Source organism: Podarcis muralis, chromosome 3, assembly GCF_964188315.1.
Source record: "Podarcis muralis chromosome 3, rPodMur119.hap1.1, whole genome shotgun sequence".
Lineage (NCBI taxonomy): Eukaryota > Metazoa > Chordata > Lepidosauria > Squamata > Lacertidae > Podarcis > Podarcis muralis.
The window spans coordinates 79,323,699-79,346,983 of NC_135657.1; the positions used below are offsets into that span (position 1 = coordinate 79,323,699).

The window sequence follows — 23,285 nt, forward strand, 5'->3', positions numbered from 1 at the left end:
AGATAGCTGAACGAAACGCCATTTCTTCTGGACCAGATGTTATTATGGCTGATGTTATAATTAAGTACCACCAGCCATTTATAATTTCCGCAAACTAAGCTCCTTTCCCCGCTGCCCGGCTCCTTTCCTGCTACTCCCCATATTAAGAAGACCGCTTCCATTCCTTCACCCCGTTTCACTCGCATTCCTGAGGTACAGGGTTCTCTGCGGGGATTTAAATTCCACCCGGAAGTCATGTCCTTAGCGCCAAGAACGACGGGAAACGTAGTTCCCCGCTCCCCCCCTGCGCCCTTGCATCAAACGCCGGGAGGTGACCCTGAGAAAACCACAACTCCCCTGAACCTTTGCGGCGGGCGCCACCCCCGTGCCGCGCAGGCGCGTCGGCGAGGGATGGTTTTTTGAATCAGCGGCGTTGTTATTGACGCCATATTGCTGGTGTGGAAGAGTCACAGAGGCGCACGGCAGCTCCCGCCGCGGCTATCTCTCGTCATCGGCGGCCTCAGGCCGGGTAGCCTCCCGTCGTGCCGCTCCCACCGGCCTAGACACCCTCCCGGATTCGGCCCGGGGAGGATTTTCCGCGGGCGGAGCCAAGGAGTCCAGCCAAGCCGGGCCGAGAGCTCCGGGCCGCTCCCTGGAGACGCAGGCGGAGCCGGCGGCCGGCAGGCAGCAGAAAAGCCCAGGAGGCGCGTAGCAGTGGCGACCCCGAGCCTGACGCGGCGAGGCAGCGCCTGAAGCGCCTCCTCCGCCCCCCCCTTTCTCCTCCGTTCCCTCCTTCCCCCCCGGTCTCGTCAGCTCCTTCCGGCCCCGCTCGCTCGCTCTCTCGGTGGCGAAGGCCCAGCCGGCTCCGCTCCCTCAGCCTCTTCGTCGTCGTCGTCTTCCTCCACCTCCGCCATGGCCTGCGGCGCCACCCTAAAAAGGACTCTGGATTTCGACCCGCTCCTGAGCCCGGCCTCGCCGAAGCGGCGGCGCTGCGCCCCTTTGTCCGCTTCGGCGGCCGCCGCCTCCTCTTCCTCCGCGGCCTCCTTCGCCTCGTCCCCGCAGAAATACCTGCGCATGGAGCCTTCGCCCTTCGGGGAAGTGTCCACTCGCCTCACCACAGGTAAGCGGGGTCCCGAGGGGCGCCTAGGGCGGGGCACGGCGGGGGGGGGGGGGAAGAGACTAGGATAAGGGGCGAAGGCCGCCTCCCCCCTTTCTTGGCTTGCTTTTCATGAGTCCGCTTGGCTTCTCCCCCGTCGCCCCGCTTTCTCTTCCCAGCCACCTCCCTTCTCTGTCTCCCCCCCATTTTCCTCCCCCCCCCTCTTTTGGCTTCGCTTTCGCCGCGGAGTCGGCACAATGGAAATGGCCGCTCTCGCCGCGGTGGGGGCGGGGAAGTGGCAGCGATACGGGAGAGGCCGCAGAAAGGGGGTTGATAATGGGGCTGAGCCGGTGTAATGGGCGAAGAGGGGCGGGGAGACTCAGCCCCGCCGGGCTGCGTCTGGGAAAGGGGAATTTCTCTATTCAGCACCGCACCTTCCTCCCCCCCCCCCCCTTGGGGGAGAGAGGGCTGCTTGGCTCCTTGGCGTTTGACGGGGGTAATTGTATGTGTGCGGAGAGAAAGAGGAACCGAGAAATTATATCGCGAGGGAGGCGGGATCTTGGCCGGGAGAAATGTGTCTCTGTCTCTTTCTCCGTCTCTTTGCCCTTCTTTCTCTCCTCCCCGGTGCAGGCGATCGATTTGTTGCAGCCATTAAACTCTTGGGCGTATGTTGTCTGAGTCGAGGCGGCCGTGCCTCCGCCTTCCCGTTCAAACACCGGGGGAGGGCAGGGAGAGGGACGGAGCGGGGGCTGTCATCAATCACCCCAAGGTGGAGTGCTTGGGCGACGGCAGGGGCCGGTTCCACGATAAGAACTGCATTTCTCTTCCCCCACCAGTATTCTTCCCCCTTCCAGTATTGAGCCGGGTATTGTTCACGTCTCCGCGGGGGCTCAAATCAATAAAGGCGTTCTTGTAAGAAGAAGCTGTAATAAGGCACTGGCTGTTGAACATCTCTTAGTAAGGATGAGAATGCATTTCAGTGTCACTTCACCAGAAATGTTAAAGTGATAACCTGTCTCTTCTTCCTCCTGCACCCCAAGACCTAATGAATAAATTGCAGGATCAGGTTTCATTGAATTACACCTCTGAAGGTATTTACATGGTTGGCCCAGAGTGGATTCCACTAACTGGATCTATTCGAAATCTTATTCCATATATAGAGTTCATCCTCCCCCAATCATTTTGTCGTCTTCACCCCCTCCTCCAGTTCTCAATTAATGAATGTAGGGACCATTATCTTCAGTTTATTTTGCACATATGGATGTGGCATTTGAGTCTGAAGATTATCTGAGATAGCAGGCATAGTAATTTGCTGGTTTTTATTAAGCTTTCATTTCCCAAGAGCTTGTGTTTTCATATAGTAAGAAGTGGATCTGTGTAAGCCACATTAATTACAGAATGTTTGCTGTCACATGGAAATATGAATATTTAAATTAGCCCTTAAATCTTGCATCTTGGTATGTCTACAATAATTTGCTTCAAATTATGTTGGTCTTCCCATTGTATAGATAATCTCACTTGTGAGAGCTGATATGCTGAAATGTCTGGGGCCATAGCCATCTCCTGTTAAACCCTGGTGGACTACATTTGATTTGAATAGGGTTAACAAAGTGTGGTAGTTAAATTAACACCTTTCTCATTAGTAAATTATGTTAGTGGAGCATGTATTCAGGATTGCAGTTTAGTTTGAATCATAAAGTAGCTAAACATTGCTAAATGTGTAAGCAGGAACCAAGGCTATGTTAGTTAAATGCTACATTTATGATTGGTGACTTCACTGGAAGTAGAAGTATCCATGCAATGAATATTTAATGTAAATGTGGGTTTAAAATTGATTTAGTGATGTGAACAGCTGGGCATGTCAAGGAGCTGCAGTTTGAAGGCATTAGTGGTTAGGAGCACATATCCTCTTGAAAATTTCAGTGCCGCTGAAAAACCCAGAAAAAGTATAAAACTAGGTATTTAAACACTTAGATGAGGTGTGTCTCAAAATTATTTGGAGATTTGTCATTCAGAGGTATTTAGCTTTAAGTAAATCTTCACAATGTGGGGCTTCTGTGTAAATTCTTATGACTTTGTTCAAATTGTCCAATAATAACTTGGGGATGAAATAACCTAGATTTGTAATGTCTTACTCCACAAGAAATACAATGCTGTGTGAAATTTATTTATTGTATGTTTCCGGTATCAGAAACAGTCATGTGTTTAATCTAACTAGTCTGTAAATTAAAGCATGACAATAAGGGCCTCAGATATGTGCCTGTTTTTATTGATGAGTTACAGTAATTTAGCAAACCTTAGGTTATACTAATTTAGCAAAAGATTTAAAAGATCAGGTAGCACAACAAATATTCCTATATGTACAGTTCAAGAACATTGAACTGTTAAGCCAGTTAAGTAGCCTTTCTTACATAGGTGTGATGTAAGGCTTGGTTACAATGCTGTCATAATAGGTCGTGGGTTTGGTTGCTTTTAATAAGCATTGATAAGGGTACTAAATACCTTTACATTTAGGAGACACCCTGAATGACTTTTGTGTTCTGCAATGTTAGTTGTTGCTTGTTCCGTTAAGGGCAACAAAGTTTCATGGAATAGAGCTATTTTATACAAAACACAGGTACCACTTGTGTGTTGCCATCAGTAGTGGCAGTACTCAGTGATGTGGGTTTTATTGGTAATTTTGTTGTTGCCCTAATTGATTGAAAGCTAACTTTGTGTGTTTATTTGACTTAAGCTTTTAAAAATATTATTTTAGATCATTTCTACCCTGCCTTTGGGCTCCCAAGGAGGCATCTAGATCAGAAACATGACAACAAAAATACAGAATTTTAATTAAATAAGTTCAAACTGCAACATGAAAGGGCATCTAACAACTAGGGCAGTCTAAATACATCACTCAACAGGAAGGCTTGTTAGAACAGATTGAAATCATTACTGCTCTCCTAAAACTCAAACATCAACCTCTTTTAGAAGGGATTTCCATTATCTGAGTGCTGCCACCAAGAAGGCTCGCACACATGTCCCCAGCAAGTGCACTCCCAGAGTTAGTGGAACATAGTGCAGGTAGATTTATAAGACAAAATATAGAAGTAGAGATGGGGTGGCAGAAAGATAATGAAGTGCTAACTCCGTATCACTAGCAGTGGCCTCCATGGTTGGCTTTTCCCATGGGTCAGTGGCCCTTAATATGAAAAGGGTTTTCCACCCCTGGCTTACTTGGAAATTATTTTTACTTCAATTCTGGCATGATAGCTGAATGACATATAATTCCTTTGCATTATTTATATTTTAATAAATGAAATGAAAGCATTGTAAAGTATTAAGTTTCAGCGTGCATGAAGAATTATGCACATAAAATATTTTGTCTATGAATAGCCACATGAAAAAGTTAATTACAACTTAGATTTTAGATTTAAACTAGTATATCCATTCTAATTGGCAGATTTGAATTTGTATTCTATTCATTAGTTATGTTACTAACTAATTCTATGAATGCATTCTTAAAGTGGAGTTTTTTCCATTGAAAAATGTAACAATAGGTTTTTCATGTATAAAAATGTTACGACCCCACACCATCAACTGCATTGGACTGGGGTCGAGTTGCTGCATTAGCCCAGCAAGAGAAGTTTGGTCCTTACATCAGTTCTGTCATCTTCTGCTCATTTCTCAGAGTTGCTGTGTCAGCATATTAGCTCATGCATCAGACTGTAGACTGAGTAATCTAATTGGCTATAGGAATTGGTTTGTTAAAAGCAGTTCAATGTACAGCATTTCAGATCTCAATTTCCCCCTGAATTTAGGAGGTTGGATCTTGAGAAGAACAGTGGACTGGTGCAATGGGGTGTTCTGTCTCTCCCCTCCCCCCTCTCCCCATTCTTACCCCTTGCACACACCCAACCAAGCTGTTCCTGAGGGTTTACAGAGCCTCTTAGAATGGCTTGGAATGGGGCATATAGGCTTGTAACAGGATGAGGAAACAGAAGAATTACTGGGGTACATTGCACAAGCAGAAATACCTTTCTGTTCACACAAGGCATGTTTGGATTTATGCCAATGTAAACATTGATTTGGGCCAATCATGCTTAATTAAGGAAGAAAATCTAGTTTTGGAGTTGGTGGGTGTGTCACTAAAAAAAATGAGCCACCAGCTGTTTTGAATAGGTAAATAAGTGCTTTATTGGTAGGAGAGGAGAAGGGAAACATTCAGAGTAAATATTGTATCAAACAGTTTTAAACATTGTTTGGACAGCTGCTGTGTTGCTGAATTCATGCTGAATTGGCCTTTTCTCTACGATTTTTCTACTTGTACATGTCTGAAAGAAATTGCATATCTTAAAACCTGTATGACAAAGATGTAATTTTGGTGTGCAGTGTATTTACTTGGAACAATCATAGTGGGAAAAGTACTTTTTATCTTGGGGAGCTATAGAGCTTTTCCCATCTGGGAATTTCTAGCTACGTTTTGGTTAAATGATCTGTTTGTATATCTAGGTTTAATGCCAATGCAGACACCTGTAGCATTCCTGTTCATAGACTTTAATATAAAATCCAAATAACTAAAAAAGTATAAGATCACTTGCCATAGTAGCATCTTGATACTAAACTTCTGTTTGGGTTTTATCAGTAGAGATTAATGTTAAGGAATCACATGCCTGCTCCTTCAATCTTCTATATTTGAGTGGGAAACCTGTGGCCCTCCAACTGTTCCATCGTCCCCAGCCAGCATAGCCAGTGGTTGGTGTGATGGGATTTGTAGCTCAGCAACATTTGGAGGGTCATAGATTCCTCAGCTCTATATAGACACTTACCTGGGACTTGCCACACTTTGACTGAAGTCTGGTAAGTCTTGTCTGTCGAGATGTCCTAAGATTGCATCTCCATAGAAAAAAATGTCAATCAGTCATGCAGTCTAAAGAACTTACAGCCCAGACACAAATTTGTCACCTTAGTGAAAACTAAGTAAATAGATGCTTAAAACAATGCTATTGCAATTTCTTTTTTATAGTTGGGTCATCTGGTATGTAGTTTCTGACTTTGATCCGTGCTAATGCTCCTCCTCTTAAGATGGTTCACATGTAAGTGCAGGGGTCAGCAAACTGTCCCTCAGACCTTGTGGGGGGGCCGGACTGTATTTTTTTGGGGGGGGGGATGAACGAATTCCTATGCCCCACAAATAACCCAGAGATGCATTTTAAATAAAAGCACACATTCTATTCATGTAAAAACACACTGATTCCTGGACCATCCATGTGCTGGATTTAGAAGGCGATTGGGCTGGATCTGGCCCCCGGGCCTTAGTTTGCCTACCCATGTGTAAGTGCCTATCCCTCACTTGATGACCTTGCATGACAGAGCCATCCTAGACTGAGCAACACACATGCCCAGTCATCTTGAAAACATACTTCCTTAATGCTTATACATTTAGATGCTATTCACGAAGCCTTTGGAGTACATTTGGGGCATTTATCCGATAAGTTGCTAACCATAATATTTTTTATTTGAGCAAATTAAAATAAGACTTCATATGATATGATCCATGCTTATCCTGCTGTGTCCTTTTTGAACTGTCCTACATTTCAAACCACAAATACGAAGATGGCAGAGCTGGTACAGTTGAAGTTACAGGAAGAGGTAAAACTATGGAGAACTTGAAGCATGTGGATATATCAGTGGCAGCTTTCAGCCTTAACATTCCAAACATTTTAAGTATCATCTTTTATATCTCAGTGTACTAGCAAACCACAAGAACTATTTTAGTACTTTTTTTTGTCTCTCCTGTTTTTCCTCTTTCTCTGCTTAAAAGAAGAAAAAGTATCACTAACCCAAAAAGGATTTTTTTTGGTTTATGTTGCTAGTGTGACCAACTTGAGTTTGAGCCCACCAGTTAAAGATCAGTATTATGTAATAGGTTTTGCTACCATGTATCCAGTCCGTATTCTGTGGAATGCCCTTAGTGTAATAGAAGTAACAATTATTGTTGCACCATCTTCTATTGTTTAACAGATGTTATTGAGCCAGAGTGGAAATATGAATATGATCCGCATTATTCTTTTGGGAGATTAGGGGTGGAATCCAATGTGTGAGTGGACTTCCACTTGCACAATTGGGCTTTAGCTTCATCTGCTGCCCCCTGCACTCCCCCAACCCCCCTGAGCAGATTTTGAGGACATGTGGAGAACTGCAGGGGGAGGAAAGGAAAGTGAAGTCTTGTTGCGCAAGCAGAAGTCCATTTGGCTTGCACATGGACAGTTTTGGATTAAACCTTAGGATTTACTGCTTTTAGCAGAATCTTTGGTTGGGGATTTCCCAGTTCTGCTTGTTTTGGGGGGTTGGGGTGGATTTTTTTACTTCCTCCTCACCCTCTGGACTATTCTGTTCATATTACTGTATAATGGACAATAGACTTCTGTCTGTTTTCATTGGATCAACACAATTTGAAGTGACAAGACATTTAAGAACTTAAAGGAAGATGGAAAACTGTAATTTGCAATATTTCTTTCAACATAAAGTTGGTCACCTGAACCTTAATCCAACAAGGGCTGATCTGGATGCTCTGGATTGCTCCACTGAATGTGTGTGTGTGGAGACTCCTCCGTACACCCAGGACTCTCATCAGCACATAGTTTTCATTCCAGCACAGGTCTTTGAATGCACTGTCTACCTGCTGCTCCATTTGTGGATAATTTCTTTTTTCTTTGGGGCTCAGATCAGTGGCAGGTGGAGCCTCTGGATCATGGCTGTTGATATGAATACTTTTTTTGTTTTCTTGGCAGTACCTTGTTTAAAGTGACTAGCTTTGGAACTCCAGGTTTGTCAAACCCAGGAGTGGTGGTAAATCTAAACTCAAAGTTAATCATAATGGTTGTTCTCAGCATTTGAATGTAAATACTGTACTTTATAATTCCTTGACACTCAAATCCAATCTAAGATTTTTGGCAGTCCTGATTATTTGTCTTAGATTTATTTGTGGCTAGTTTGTGGTTGGTGAAGACAAAGATTGACCACAAGCCATGGTTCAGGCAACATGGTCAGGCAAACCTTGGTGAAGCTCAGCATGGTGGCAAAAAATAATAACAGAAAAACAAAGTGTTTGCAAGTTGGTGGGAGCCTGCAGGTTCCCACTAAGCTATAGTTTGGGGTAGTAGATGTGAACTAGACTCTGAGCTTCATGGCTAGGTGAGGGGTTATAAGACCTGGTCTCCTAGGTCTGACTCCCAACATTCTTATCTACTACCACTACCTTGGCTGTCAGTGACAATATCTTGGGTATTTTGGGCCTTGTGTCAGGAATGCTACCATGACATTGAAACTATGCTTACAGTATGACAAGAAAGTAAGTATGGAAATAGCTAACAATTTAAAAATTAGATTTAAATATTATTTAAACAACATTAGCTTAAATACAACATTGAAAGTGAATATGCTTCTTTAGTGATGATAGTTTCCTATATGAGAAGCATACTCCAAAGAAAGAAATAATGTACTATTGGTTGTTGAAAAGGACTAGACTACTGGGACCAGCCTCCTTTGGTTTCTCCCTCCAAGGCATGATTCAGGGATGCTTGTTAACTTAGATTACACCTTCTTTTATATCCTGTCTCCTGGGGTAAAATCCTAAAAAACTCAACAACTTCAATCCTAAAAAAAAAGGTCTGGTCGGCCCTCACGCATGCTCACTTCGTCAAATCTGGCCTGCTTTGGGGAAAAAATGGGCACCCCTGGATTGGACTAATGCAGCCTCTTGATATTTTCTGTGTAGTGTCCCAAAAAGTGAAAATAGACAGTTTCACTTCTTCTACATACAGGTATTAGCTGACATTTTTCAAAAGCAATATATGGATTTATTTATATTTTTAATGGGAACAAATACTGAATGCAAAAGGGGGGATAGTTTTCACAGTGTGGGATTAGGCATGGATTCAATCTATTGAAAGTTTAGAAGGAGTTAGGGATTCAGATGCTAAATGTAAAAAAAAAGGACGCTTCTTAATGCGAACAAAACAAGCATTCCATTATTTTATTTTAATTTTTTTCTAACTAGTAGATGCTTGATAGCTTGAACTTCTCAAATCCCGCTCTTATCAGGGTTTGGCTAACCCATGTTTCTCCAGATGTTGTTGGTTACAACTCCCATTTCTAACCACTGCCATGCTGGTGGGTTTGGGAGTCCCAACCTGTGGTGGGCCACAGGTTAGCAACTCTTGCTGTAGACTGGAATGACTATTCCAATGAATTGTTGAATATTACTTTATTTGATATAAGTTGCTTATTTTAAAGTTATTTTTTATTATCACATTTTTGTATTGGATTAGATTGTTACAAGGTGTACATACTTTGTTTCTTCAGCTTGTAAACAGCCGTGGGTATAGTAAAATAAAAAGGCGGTATACAAATTAGGAGAAATGGATCTGTATTGTACTGTATATCTTAAACTGGTGTGAATCCTGTGCAACTTCACTTATTAGCTGAGGTGTTGAAGATACTGTGCTGTCCTTTCCAAGAGAACAGATTTTGCTACTCTTTCATTGTTGCCTTAGCAAAGTGCCAGGTTTCATCTTACATGGGACCTTATAGCAGATCAGGAAGTTACTGTTACTCTATGATTTTTAGAGTGAAAGTTTTTTCAAAAAAAAGAAAAGAGATACAGTAATCATTTTTAAAAGTACCAGAATGAGACAACCATCTGGGAATGTTTCCAAGGTTGGACATGAGCAAACGCGCCCAAGTAATGGAAGTGACTCTGTATATTTACAGTGGTACCTCGGGTTAAGTACTTAATTCGTTCCTGAGGTCTGTTCTTAACCTGAAACTGTTCTTAACCTGAAGCACCACTTTAGCTAATGGGGTCTCCTGCTGCTGCCACGCCGCCGGAGCATGATTTCTGTTCTCATCCTGAAGCAAAGTTCTTAACTCGAGGTATTATTTCTGGGTTAGCGGAGTCTGTAACCTGAAGCGTATGTAACCTGAGGTACCACTGTACTCAGTTGGTATTTGCAAGCTGGCTAGATGAGGCAAAAGAGGCTATATTAACTGCCTTAAAGGAGATGGTAGTAGTATACCCCATGGTCTGGCATGCAGAGAATCTGGGCAATCTAGATTGGCTTTTGGTGGCAAGGAGATTATTCTACAGTCTAGTAGGATGAATTCTGGCAGATGTGGGGGAGGGGTGAAATTAAAGGTGCATCTTGGTGTTCTGAGTTTACATGTGGAAGTCTTCCCTGCAAGCTGAAATTGGAGGGGTGGGGAGAGAGAATCTGCACTCAGATTACTCCTCCCCCGCCAGCAGTGTTGGGGATGCATTTCTGTAGAAGTGCTTGCATGAGACTTAAGAAAGATGCTTCCTGGCAAACATTTGCTTCTTCTGTGGATACCCCTCCGCATGGGATAGAGGTGAAGAGAGGAGAAAGACACAATCAGTCTCACTACATTTGCCCCACAAAGCAAGTGCTGTAGATAGGGCTGATTGCTTTCCCCTTTTGTTTCTTTCTGGTGAAGTGCAGGGAAGAGTGCAGATCTGTAAGGGAGAGCATGCATTTTTGTCTACCAGGCAGCAGTCTAGAGAATATTATCATAAGATCGAGAGAAGCCATAATGGAAGGGGATGGTGCACATTTAAGCCAGTAGTGCATTCAATGTACAGCAGTATTTCAGAAATGAATTATAACTCATACAGTGATGTAGGTTTTTAATGGTAATACTTAGTTAAGTTTAATGAGATAATGTGATGCATAATTATTCAGATCTACTTTGGAAAAGCAGCACAGATTATTTTGCATATGTGGCCTAGTCACAGAGTCAGTATGCAGGAAATAAGGAGGTACTGACAACATGTTCATGGAACTTGTCCTTGATTGTCTAGTGCCTTTAAAGCCGGACTAAATCAGGGAGGTGGAATGAATGTAGCTGCCACCAAATCTATGTCATGGAACGATGGGTCGCAATTTAACGCTTGTGACCTGTCATTTTTCTCACTATTCTTTTAGGACAAAGTGGAGGTCATAGTAGGCTGGTAGTGGATCCACATTGGGTGGAGTGGAGTGCAACTACCGAGGGAGCTTTGATTCAGTGTTCCTCTCTGCTAACAAAAGGGGTGTGGAGGCAAGTTTTGCTGATTCCCTCCCTTGCATTCCACCTTGCTCCAATCTCCAATCATTTCCCTTTCTGTTACCAGAGACCTTTGCTAGAAGTAACCATTTAGGCCCCCTACCTGTTGCTGCTTAAGAATTTGTGTGGGAAAGAACATTGCTGGGGTTTATAATAAAAAATTTTATTTTTTGTGGTGCATAGTTTAGCTTCTTAAAAAGTGTAATTCATTGAAAATTACTTAAATGCTCTTAATGTTTTGACAGAACTGCATAGCCACACTTAGTCAATGTAACATGTTTGGGTTTTGAAATCTTTGCTAGACTAATAAGCAGAAACATAATGAATATGTTTTCCTTTTTCTAGAGCAAATTCTGTACAATATAAAACAGGAGTACAAACGCATGCAGAAGAGGAGACACCTAGAAAACTTTCAGCAAACAGATCCCTGTTGTTCTACTGATGCACAGTCACAAGCATTTCTCCTTACTGGACCAGCTTTGCCAGGTAAATTTTTTAAAGTAAACGCATAACATTTGATAATTTGGATCCTAGGTAAGTTATGCGTGTCACTATGAAAAAACTCTGTGGAAGGAAGAGTTTTATTTGAAGAGGAGATATACTCTGTTAGTATGAACAGTGGAAACAAATAAGAGCATATTCATAAGAAACTTTATCTGCTCTCTTCCAGATAATCATTGAGATAATATACTTTTAAATGGGCTGTTACCCACCCTTTTTGAAAAGGGTGCCAAAAGTTGAGTATAAAATAAGAGCGACATACTATATACCAGGGACGGGAATCTCATTCAGCTTGAGAGATTTTAGCAAAACAGGCCAACGTACATGCCGGCAAGCCAGCAGAGATTCCTCTGCCAGACTTTTAAGAGTAACTAGCAAATGGGACATCAAGCCATATTTTATATGTTTGCAGACAAATTACCTTGTGGATACTCTGAGATGTTGCCAATACATATTGTTGTAAATAATTGACAGGCACTTAGACTGTTGTCTTCAAAAGCCATCATACAGAGAAAGTTACACACTTAAATCTATGGAAACATAAAGCACAGTTGACTTCGCTTTGGATTGTGACAGAGGTTGCACTCACTGGTCAAAAATCTGATCCTCAAAACACCTACAAGTGTATACAGTGCACTCATCAGTAATTAGGAGGATCTCTAAAATATACCTTAATTACCTATGAAAATACTTTTTCATAGGTACTTCATCTGCAGCATCATCGCCACTGAAAAAAGAACAGCCCCTCTTTACTCTCAGACAAGTTGGAATGATATGTGAACGCTTGCTCAAAGAACGTGAAGAGAAAATCCGTGAAGAGTATGAAGAAATTTTGACCACAAAACTTGCAGGTATGACCAAAATAAACAGTGCATGAAACTTGCAGTAATTATACATTAGTCAGTAGTGAGCTGTTACAAATAAATCTCTGTCTCCTGAGTAATAATTGTAGCCGAGTTCTTGTGAGTTGGCTCTATCTGGAGGAGGTAGGGCTGATCCTGTTCCTTTTAATTTCCTGCAAGATATTTCTACTGTAGCATGGGAAGGGATCCTCCACATGTTGCTGGACAACAGCTCTTATCTGTGGCCATTGACCATGCTGGCCAGGACTGGTGGGAGTTTGTGTCCAGCACCTGGAGGACCACAGGTTGCCCACCCTTGCTGTAGGATGGCAGTCACAAAATGATTACTAACCAAGTTGTATTCCTGCACCATGATGCTGAGCAGGAAAAGTAGCTTGGCTTGGCTGAGCCACTTGAGTTCTCACATGTTGCCCTAAAAACATTCCCAACATAAATGCTCATCACAATTTGCTCTGGGCTTTAGGTTAACTGCCTGTGTAGAAAGCTGACTTTTGGATCTGATGACCCTTTGCCTGCTTTTAAATGACAATACTTAGACCTGATAATATGCCACTTTACTGGCAGATGATATCAGGGCATGAGTGTGCTGGATGCCGCCTGTTTAGTCCACAATATCTGTGCCCACATGTAATGATGAAAGGGTTAAGGGGAGGATGTGAGGCCTTCTCTGACTTCCTTTTATTACATCTAGACAGAGTGCTATAAGGGATAATAAGTCAGCAGGTGCTTAGGCACAGTGCAGAGAGCGCCAACTGACACACAAATAGAGTGTAGTGTGCTTAATGTGAAGTGCTTCCTTTTTCCTGTACTGGCTGTGTTCTGTAGAGTGTTCAAGCGATTGTTACATTTGATTATTCACTTGGAATATTCCTTGCTTATAGAACAGTATGACGCATTTGTGAAGTTCACGCATGACCAGATCATGCGACGATATGGAGAACAGCCTGCAAGTTGTAAGTATTTTGAGCTATCGCCCATGTTGTCACAGAGAGACCAACGCCCCATCCCTGAGCATATTGGGAGTGGGGAGCCACAGAAATTGCCTTCTTAGGTTGGGGGTAGGGGGAATCCTGTGAGCAGAACTCTGCTCAGTGGAATCTATGATCCACACATTGGCTTTCTCTATGCTGAGGCAAGTTGCAGTTTAGTGCTAGAGTTTGATTGTAGAATTTTGTGTGCTGTTCTCCCTAATGCAATTCTTTCTTTCTCTTTTCAGATGTTTCATGAATCATGTTTTCTGCATATGTGGGCAGCCCTGAAACCCTGTTCTATTGTTGCAAGCTGTCCTTTAAAGACTTGCAACAATGCCATATTCCCCCTTCCCCCCTCTGTATACACTGGTTATTTCAAGCTTTTGTCAGTGGCAACCACTCTTATGCAGCAACTGGTTTTGGAGTGCTCCCTGATGTCAGTACCACCTGGATGTGGACCTTTGCTACCTGTTAATACCAGTGGTCTCATTTGCTGTATCATTACAATTTGGCTTATGTTAATAAGTTTGAAAAGTAAAAGGATTAAAGCTGGTGTACTAGAACTCTGCCCTTCACTGGTTGTGTAAATAAAAGTGTAGAATGACACTTCTGACTGAAGTTAGTGTGGTTTTCATAACTGTGCACTGCAAAGCTATATTCACAGTTAAATTAGAATGTAATTCCTGGACAAATTTAAAGCAAATAGCCCACAGTACTGCCTGTGAAATAGTGAAGGAGGGCATTTCTGTATTCCATGACTTTTTGGGGGGTTAAGAATGGGTTTATATAATTTCTCATTTTTGTAGGTTTTATTTATTCTATCAGTCTTTAACAAATGTTTATTGCTGCAATTTTTCAGTGTATCATTGTTTTACTGCCCTTGTAGTACTGGAATTTAGTTGAAAGAATAAACATTTACTTCTAACCTGTGTGTTTGAATATATAGTCAGTTGGCCTGCTGACGACTGAGGCAGACTTTCAGAAGCTGTTAGCTTTGGGGATGACTCACTGAACCTCAGAAATCTGAGATGAGCCAAGGTTCCTTTCTATAAGGATTTTAGAAGAACCTGCCTTCATCTTTTTGGAAGGTTTCCCTGTCTGAAAAACTGCTCACAAGTACGTAGAAAGCACTGCCAAGAGGAATATATTCCCCCTTTAGAAGGTCTGCTATTCCTGTTTGTATCAATGGACCCTGACCATTAGGTCCAGTCGTGGCCGACTTGGGTTGTGGCGCTCATCTCGCTTTATTTGCCGAGGGAGCTGGCATACAGCTTCCAGGTCATGTGGCCAGCATGACTAAGCCACTTCTGGCAAACCAGAGCAGCGCACAGAAACGCAGTTTACCTTCCCGCTGGAGCGGTACCTATTTATCTACTTGCACTTTGACGTGCTTTCGAACTGCTAGGTTGGCAGGAGCAGGGACTGAGCAACGGGAGCTCACCCTGTCACAGGGATTTGAACAGCTGACCTTCTGATCGGCAAGTCCTAGGCTCTGTGGTTTAACCCACATCGCCACCCACATCCCTTAGTTTGTATCAATACTTGTATCTTAATTTTTTAAAAGCATATTTATAGCCATTGTGGGGGATTGGTCAGCTCTGAACTAAAATTTCAAGACAAATTGGTGTGACTTGAAGGTTTTTCATATTTTTGAGTCAAACTGCCATTAATATAGTGTTTCAGTGCGATCAGGAACTCTCAAGATTCCATATGGCTCTGTAGACTCAGAAGGGGTGATCATACTTGCAAAAGGTGTCCAGTTCTGGCATAAAATGAAAGTTAAACCATACTTTAAAGGTGTGCTGCACAAAAGTACTGCATGCATCTGCCTACAATTTACAAAGCTTAATTTGCTATGAATGAGCTGCTGTATCTGCAGATTTCAGGCACTTCTGTGAAAACATCTGGTGCACACTCTTAATAGCTACCACACGTAAATAGCTTTTTAACTTTTATGTATGGTCCAAGTCTTTGTATAAACTACTTTTTCTTGGAAGTAATCATTGCTTTTGCTACCACAGCTGCCGAGAATTAGCTTTTTCAAGCTGGGGGGGCGGGCAGTGAACGTTGCAGATTCTTAAGCTTCTGGATTAAAATCTCAGATTTTAACTTGAAAGACATGACTGCTCATTTGGCTTTCATTTCAATCTCTTTTTCTAGTATTGTTGATGCTGCTGAAATTGTTCAAAGCAATTTTACATTCTGGGAGCCTCTGTTATATTGCATTTGGATGGCCACACTGCAGCATTCTGAGCCTGAATTTTGCTAGTGTTCTTTCCTCCCTTTGTAATTTCAGCCAGGCTTCTGCTACAAGAGGGTTAGAGTTTTGCAATTCCCCACTCATGTTTGCTCCATAAGAACCTAAATTTAAATTTGAGGTTTGATTGCATTTTTTCCTCACTTTAAGGTTGCTGTTTTTTAAAGGAAATTGCAACTGTTTGAGTGTCATGCCAAGGGAAATGGAAAGATTAAAGAGAACTGTTTGAACACCAGCTAAAACAATGACGAACACCGTTATCCAAAGTGTCATACTGATTATTCAGTATGTCAGAGATTAAACAAGCATAAAGTCTTCAATATCTTCCTGGTCTCTTAGAAACAATGCATTAGACACAGCTTTGGTACCAAGCAGGCCAGTATTGATCAGTCTTCCTTTGATGATGAGCTTGCTTCAGACTTATAAGCAACCATTTTTTCACTTTCTTAGAAAATAACAAATACACTGCAAATACTGAAAATAAGGTAGCTTCTATAATTTTTTCTAAATAAAATTACTTAAGTACAGTGGTGCTGATCATCATTCTCTAAATAGTTTCGTTAACTCATCACATTAGAGTATAGCCTCCCACAGTAGGAAAGAAACATCAGCAGGGAGTCTCACATCCCACCTCAACAATCATGTCTAGTCTGCACTGTACAGTCATATTAATGTGCTCAGCTCAGAACAATATTAATATTTTCTTCAGCGTTTCTGTAGATAAGGACAGAGATCAGTGACGATAAGTTCTGTTTTATTTCACATGCATTGCAGAAAAGGCACAAAAATGTCAAAATGCTCAAACACAAACATCAACTGGATTCTCTAAAATGGATGGATTTAGCTTGTTCTTTAATGCAAAGAAACAAAACCCATGAAGCTACTTGTTCTTGTTAATGTTACAGTGGCAAAATAGCACTTCTCACTATGAAAGTGTTACCACAGTTGATCACAGTGTACAGAGCATTTCCTTCTCTCAGTAGAAAGTATACTAGCAGCTGCCCCATGTCAGTCTCGCCACATGATCAGTTTTCTGCTTGGAAGGCTTTATGAATCCCAAGAGTTCCAGTTCTGAGACTGCTCTAATGAAACGAGCACTTGGGAGTGGCAGTCAAGGAAAAATACATTTCACTCTACCAAAGGGATATTCACAGATGGGCTAAACATACAGAACGATATATTTTTTGCTAATAGGATAAGTATTCTGCATAGTTCACTGAAGCACTGCTTTCACATGCTTACAGATCACTCATATACACATACATTTGGGGCAACTACAAGTCTTTCAGCTGTGTGTACACTCTTCATCTAACACATGATATGGCTCATAGAATAACATGGAACAAATTTAGTCTAGTTGAGACATCTGCCTGAAAGATCAGGGTGAATAATGTATTCTCTACCCAAGGTATGGCTTCTTTTTCTAAAGACTAGGATATGCTGATGTTCTTCCAAAGACTTGTTATAAATTAACTTGTCACCTAAACATATCTAAGGTCTGTCCTAAACCACACAGCTCTGTCATAAGTGTTTTACAGCACAACCCTCTGCATGCAGAAATAAATCTCTTGTTCCACGAGGGCTTATCTCAACATATGCATAGAACCACAGCTTTTCACTGCAATCTTATACATGTCATCTCAGAAGTTTCATGGGTCTTGTTCCCAGATTAGTCAGTACAGGACCAACTCCAGACTCACTAAAATTTGATGGAGCTTAAACATACTGGGTGGTATTCAATTATGTTTTACTCAGTGTAGACCCACTGAAATTAATGAACAATTACTAAGGTTAATTTAGTTCAATGGGTCTACTCTGAGTGAAACTTAGTTGCATACCACCCACTGTTACTTGTTATGTAAAATAATTGCATCCTTTATTCTCTGGAAATAACATCAACAGCCTTTACAAGGCAGGCATGTTGATAGACAATGTTTTATAGAACAACGGTGTCTGGGGACAGCACACACAATTTACACAGGGAGATTATCAGTCTAAATTACATAAGTTCATTTTTCCTTTCTAATATCAGCCCTGTTTTAACGTGGATTGAAAAACACTCCAAAATATTCTGCTAGACCCTTTTAGATTTGTTCAGGTTATTTGTAAGAAGATAATATTTTGGTTTGCTAGCTGGTGCTAAATCAGAAGAGAATCAGAAAAGGATACTGGATAGCATCATCTATCTGGTCCTTGACACTGGAATTTGGATTTTCTGCAGCAACAACAACTGTAGCAAAAGCCTAGGAGGAAACACCGTATTGATTTATACCATTTTTTGTAAATGTAATAAATGTCACAAATTAATATATACGCTGAAAGAGTTTGATATCGACATGCTAACAAAGCACAGAGGAGAAATAAGATCCTTGTAAACTGAGGGTTTAATCCAATGATAGCTTTGCACTAGCAAAGAGCACTTCCACTTACAAACAACAAATTTTCACCAAAAAACCAAAAAGCTCCTGAAGACTTTGGGGGCCTCCTAAACAGTTTTGAATACAGCATGGAGAGTTGCAGTACTTAGGATCAGCACAAATGGCTTTTTGGTGGGGGGCAGGGGTGGTCTCAGCCAGTGGCCAACAAGTTTCTGTTCAGCTTGTTAGTAAAGACCATTTGTAGTGTTGCCAATGACCTCTCCTAGAATGCTGGAATTTTGCAGAAGGTACATGTGACACCTTGTTACTGCCACCTCCACATCAGTTTAATTTTGGTTTCATATCCTGTTTTGGAGAGATCACTTAAACCACACAGGAGGTAGCAGCAACAAGACCCAACAAAAGCCTGATTAGCAGAAGACACTTCCTTTTTCCGTAGTCTCGGAGGATGACATTAGATGCAATTTTGCATCCATGATTTGGGCTTTTGAAGAAAGGGGCAGCCACACCTAACTACTACAAAACAAAACAAAAACCCCAAAGATGACAAACAAGAAACAAGAAAGAAGTGAGTTCCCCTTCTTTCTCCCCCATCTTGGGCTTTTGCAGCGAGGCATGACTTACTTTCTGAAATAAATCCAATAAGTGGGAACAAAATCAGGACTGCTTTTGTCCACAGTGAAGGGGGAAGGAAGGAAAGGAGGCTTCTATCCTGAAAGCTGGACTTTGCATAATGTGCAATTCATGCCTCACTAGTTGGGGGTTGAAGAATCAGTAGTGAGGAATGAGAGGTGCTTCCTTCAAATGTTGCTTGCATGACAGAAGCTGCTTTCCATTCTCAGTGGAAGAAAAACAGGTTGGCTTTTACAATGCACCACCAGCACCCTGCTGCCATTAACTGAAAAACTGCAAGCAAGGGAATGGGATTACTTCTTTCCATTATGGGGAAGAAAAGGGGTGCTATTTCTCTCCCTGTTGGTTTGTGTAGAAAGCCATGGGAAGAAGGTGTAGGTGCTTTTTGTGACAGCTCAGCTTGCAGAAGAGAGCACACCTTTCACACTTAGAGAATAGGAGAGAAAAGGAGAGAAACTAATAAAAGCAAGGCTTGATGGGAACACTAGGATGCTTGTTCCTTGGGGGCCCTTGGCATTACCAAAGATGCAAGTGGTTCGACTGTATTTAACTCTGGTCCTAGTACAAGCTGGGAAGGCTATGTGGACTGATTTTGGGACCATGGAAAAATAAGAAAGAGGACTCTGAGTGTTATACAGCAGCAATTTAGCTGTCAAAACAAATGAAGCTTAGAAAGAAACAGCAGATTAAGTATTCAGCAAAGCACAGAAACAGTCAATCGATTCATGTTCACATACCTCTAACCAGTCAACAAGGTTAATTAATCTGCCACATTCCAAATGAAGCTTGTATGCTATACAGATATCGGGAGCTGTATTAGATATGCACCCTGCATCAGTTTTCAAGGATTCATTCTGATAAACAAAATTCATAGTGAGAGAGTTATGCATGTACATTTCATTTATATGCTAATAACGCCATCATCCCAGACCCACCAAGCAAAAGTTATGCTAAGCCACTTCCCAACCTCTGGACATCACAATCATAACGTATGCCACTATTTCAGAAAGCTGTTAACTTCATCCAGCCTTCTGAAATATTAATCTACTCATCTCTGCTCTTACACCAGGCATAGTAGCTGCAAGTGCAGTATGTAGCTGACACAGTTCACTTTTTTCTCAACTCAGCTCTGGATTTTCCTTGGGGCAAGTGTGATAAAGAGTAAATAGGGTCATTTGTGCCGGGTAGCAGCAGTCAGGAAAACGGAGCTGTTGGGAAGGGCAAGAGTCATGGCAACAGGTGCTAGGGAAAGGTTGCTAAGGAGGAGAAGGCAGTTAGGAAAAGGTCAGCTGGGAGAGAAGAGGGTTAGGGAGGAACCAAGCACAAAGAAAAAGCTTTTCTCTCTTAGCTGACAGACTGGTTTTGAAAACCACCTGATCATTCAGGAGGGCTGCAAGATGTCAGTGAGGGCCCTACTACTTGAAAGTCTAGTGCAACCAACAGCTGCAGTATATGATTCATCTTGACGTGAGACACAGCACACACAGCAAGACCCCAAAGAAGGGACATGACATTTTATATTGTCTAAGGTTTAAACACCTTTTTCACCTTATGACTTATACCATTGTTCTTGTTCTTTTTTGTAAAATGCCCTGAGACATTTTGGGGAAGGGTAGATAATGAACTAAAAGACCTAGAACAGCCTGACCAAAGATTAAAGGAGGACACCCAGGATGGTCAGAGAAGGGCTAGGTATGACAACGCTATGAACAAAGGCTAGGAAGGAGGCAGGCAGACAAACTGGACAAGACATCTAGTTTGGCCTCTAGCAGCATTCCAACCTGGGAGGAAACACAGTGGGAAATTCCACATATTGCTGTGCCTCTTACAGAATCAATACAATGATAAAAATGTGCAGAAATCATCTCCAATCATTATTGTTTTTACTTAATTAGCTGTCTTTTATTTAATTCCATAAAATATTGACTGTAAAAAACAAAACCCTAAAAATAAGGCTAATCTAATACAAGCAACATCCTGCAGCCCCATTAACCCTCAAGACAAGGTCCTGCTGTAGACATTACTTATGACACTGTCCTCTTGCACTCCAGGAGGAAAAATTTTGACTGTGAATTTAAACCTAGAATGAAAGATGAGGTGAGGCAAGTCATTTTTGGTTGATAGCCCCTTAAAGGGGTCATGCAGGTTCACTGTGGTGGGTAAAGCTGGGGATTTGCCCAGTTGATGCTTTAGCCACACATGTGGAAAGATGGAGAGATTAGCATAAACATGATCCTAACATTCTTCAAGGACTGGTACATAATATTACCAGGAGAAATAGTATCTATGTAATCGGTAATGTCTAGATTTTATACAGCCTACATCTTTTATAGTTATATTTATCAAGATAATTTTTTATCCTAGTTTTATAATTCATGAAAGAACAAAATGTACTGAATTCATACTATGAAAAGCTATTTCTTTCTGTCAAAACACAATTAAATACTAGTAGTGCACTGGAATAACAGAGATTACTACTCATAGATACCCGAAACAGTTGCCCAAAGCGCATAAGAAATTAATCAGATATGCCAGGCCAAAGACTTGGCTTTTTATCAAATATATTGGAACTTGAATTAAGCTTGTTTTTCCCATCTAAATTGTGTAACACTGCATAAAATCAGATAACTGATAAGATCAAATAAATAAAACAGGGACATAGACAATTTACATTCTTTTCCCAACCTGGCTCTTGTCAATTTATATTCCACGACTTAACTCAATGCAGCAAATAAAAATAGGTTGATTTTTATAATATATCTTAAAAAAAGGAAATGCTATCTGCCTGCAAAAGTCTCCTCCTTTTTCTTTGTCAGCATGTGGATACTTTTATTAAGGAACTGATAAAAAGTGCTTCAGTGGAAGAAGATCTGTCATTGAAAAATTCAATAACAACAGGCAACAGGGAACGGATATTTTAGCAGGTAGTTAAATATCTTGTAAGTTTTACCATTTTCAGTATCTCAGGAGGTTAAGAGAAAAATCTTGTGACAGGCTTGTCTATGGATCTTACAAAATCTAGGTTTTTATTAAATAAAAGCCATGGGAGTGATCATGGGACAGGATTACTCAATTCACAAAGTCAAAAAAATGATTCACAAGTATTTAAGAACAGCCACCTTGTGATCGTTTTGCATGATCCAAGCACAGTGCCACGATTTTCAAATGATTACATTATGGAACACACTCCATGACCCCTAACTGAGATTCTAAATGCCATTTAGCAACATTTCAAGCGATAAGATGCTGTGGGGCTCATCATGTTGAACCCAATGAAGGAAGCCAGGGGAGGACAGCATTAAACATAGTTAGGGATCGCCAAGTACACGGAGGGTGTGGGCACATTACTTAGCCGCCCATTTCTTACCTTCAGGTAGAAATATGGATTGTTGAGAGCAGTGTGAAGAGCAACACGTGGGGCAGCATTCAAATGTTCACGGAGGGTATTAGCTGCGCTGAAATACATCACCTCATGCAATGTCTGCATCTCTGCAGGCGCAAGGTAATTTCTGAAAAACCACCAATAAATAAAGGGCAGGAGAGAGACTAGTATTACACATGGATTTTTTTCTTAATTCCTACTACAATCACAGTGTTCATCAACCAACAAGGCATATACATTTTGCAATGAACTCTGATACCATGTAGACAAATGGTTAGATGCCATAAACAGAAATTATTGGGGGCTTTTCATTGTAATTTTGGCAATGAAAAGTTCTGACTCTGTCTCACAAGTTGTTACAAACAATCTGCACACACCACTGGCAATCTCACTTTATGGAAATGACCAGCAATTGAAGGACTACTAAAGCCATCAATTGTTACCAACAACATTTACCACATTTTGTCCCATTTTCAGATTCCTCCAAAATGTGATCTGTGCAGATTTAACTCCTCTACATATTTGCAGCAATTGTAAAACACACCTCAGTAGCTTTTAAAAAATGTGACTTAGGTACAATATCAGTTTGCTAATGTGTGCCCTATCAAATATAGGAGGATGAAAAGTCTCCTAGTCTGTAGTGACACGTTACTTAACAACTTCTCTGCCTGTTTTCTTTTTCTTCTGTATTTCAATCTTTCCTTTTGAGAGAGCTACTTAACACAACATTCTTTAGGTGATTTCCTTATTAAAGCTGTATTTCAAACTTAGTTGATTTTCCATGAACCAAAGTGAAACTGAAAAACATTCAAAGCAAATAAAAACCCTGATTTATTGAATAAGCCATGTTTATTAACTATTCAACCACAACCCCCATAGTTAATGCTACTGCACTCCACAGCTGTCTTATTATGACACCCATCAGATATCATAATGTGCTCCTCCCCCCTATTGCCCTTGACCCTCCATCCTGCCAGACTGCTATTTAGTTGACAACATTCTTTGTTCCTGATGCAATGTTGGGCCAGTTTCAAGTTCAAGTTAAGAACACAATGTATTGGCATGAAACAGAGTGGTTTTCTGCGGATACTTTTTACCCAATTTTATCATTTCCAATCTGG

The 23,285-nt window shown here is 41.3% G+C and overlaps 2 protein-coding genes across 5 annotated transcripts in view; one reads left to right on the forward strand and one right to left on the reverse strand.

The window, feature by feature from the left end:
- The first annotated feature begins 388 nt into the window (after positions 1-388).
- Positions 389-14,439, forward strand: AKIRIN2 (akirin 2). Its single transcript, XM_028722943.2, has 5 exons — positions 389-1,099; positions 11,525-11,665; positions 12,382-12,531; positions 13,425-13,496; positions 13,760-14,439. The coding sequence occupies exons 1-5, from the start codon at positions 892-894 to the stop codon at positions 13,768-13,770; spliced, it is 582 nt and encodes a 193-aa protein (XP_028578776.1). The 5' UTR covers positions 389-891; the 3' UTR covers positions 13,771-14,439.
- A 2,069-nt stretch (positions 14,440-16,508) lies between these two features.
- ORC3 (origin recognition complex subunit 3) overlaps positions 16,509-23,285 on the reverse strand; it is a 35,545-nt gene continuing 28,768 nt past the window's right edge. For all 4 annotated transcript variants that reach the window (XM_077926169.1, XM_028722939.2, XM_028722938.2 and 1 more), the window contains 4 exons: positions 22,150-22,291; positions 19,520-19,636; positions 17,941-18,014; positions 16,509-16,868 (listed from right to left, as the gene is read on the reverse strand). In XM_077926169.1, coding sequence (XP_077782295.1) covers positions 16,763-16,868; positions 17,941-18,014; positions 19,520-19,636; positions 22,150-22,291 — 439 coding nt within the window. In that variant the 3' untranslated portion in view covers positions 16,509-16,762. The remainder of the gene's footprint in view (positions 16,869-17,940; positions 18,015-19,519; positions 19,637-22,149; positions 22,292-23,285) is intronic.

Excerpts from the sequence above, each read along its gene's own strand:
- AKIRIN2 (XM_028722943.2), top strand. The coding sequence starts at position 892 with ATGGCCTGCGGCGCCACCCTAAAAAGGACTCTGGATTTCGACCCGCTC. Across the intron at positions 1,100-11,524 it reads GTCCACTCGCCTCACCACAG|AGCAAATTCTGTACAATATA; the intron begins GTAAGCGGGGTC and ends TCCTTTTTCTAG. Across the intron at positions 12,532-13,424 it reads TTTGACCACAAAACTTGCAG|AACAGTATGACGCATTTGTG; the intron begins GTATGACCAAAA and ends CCTTGCTTATAG.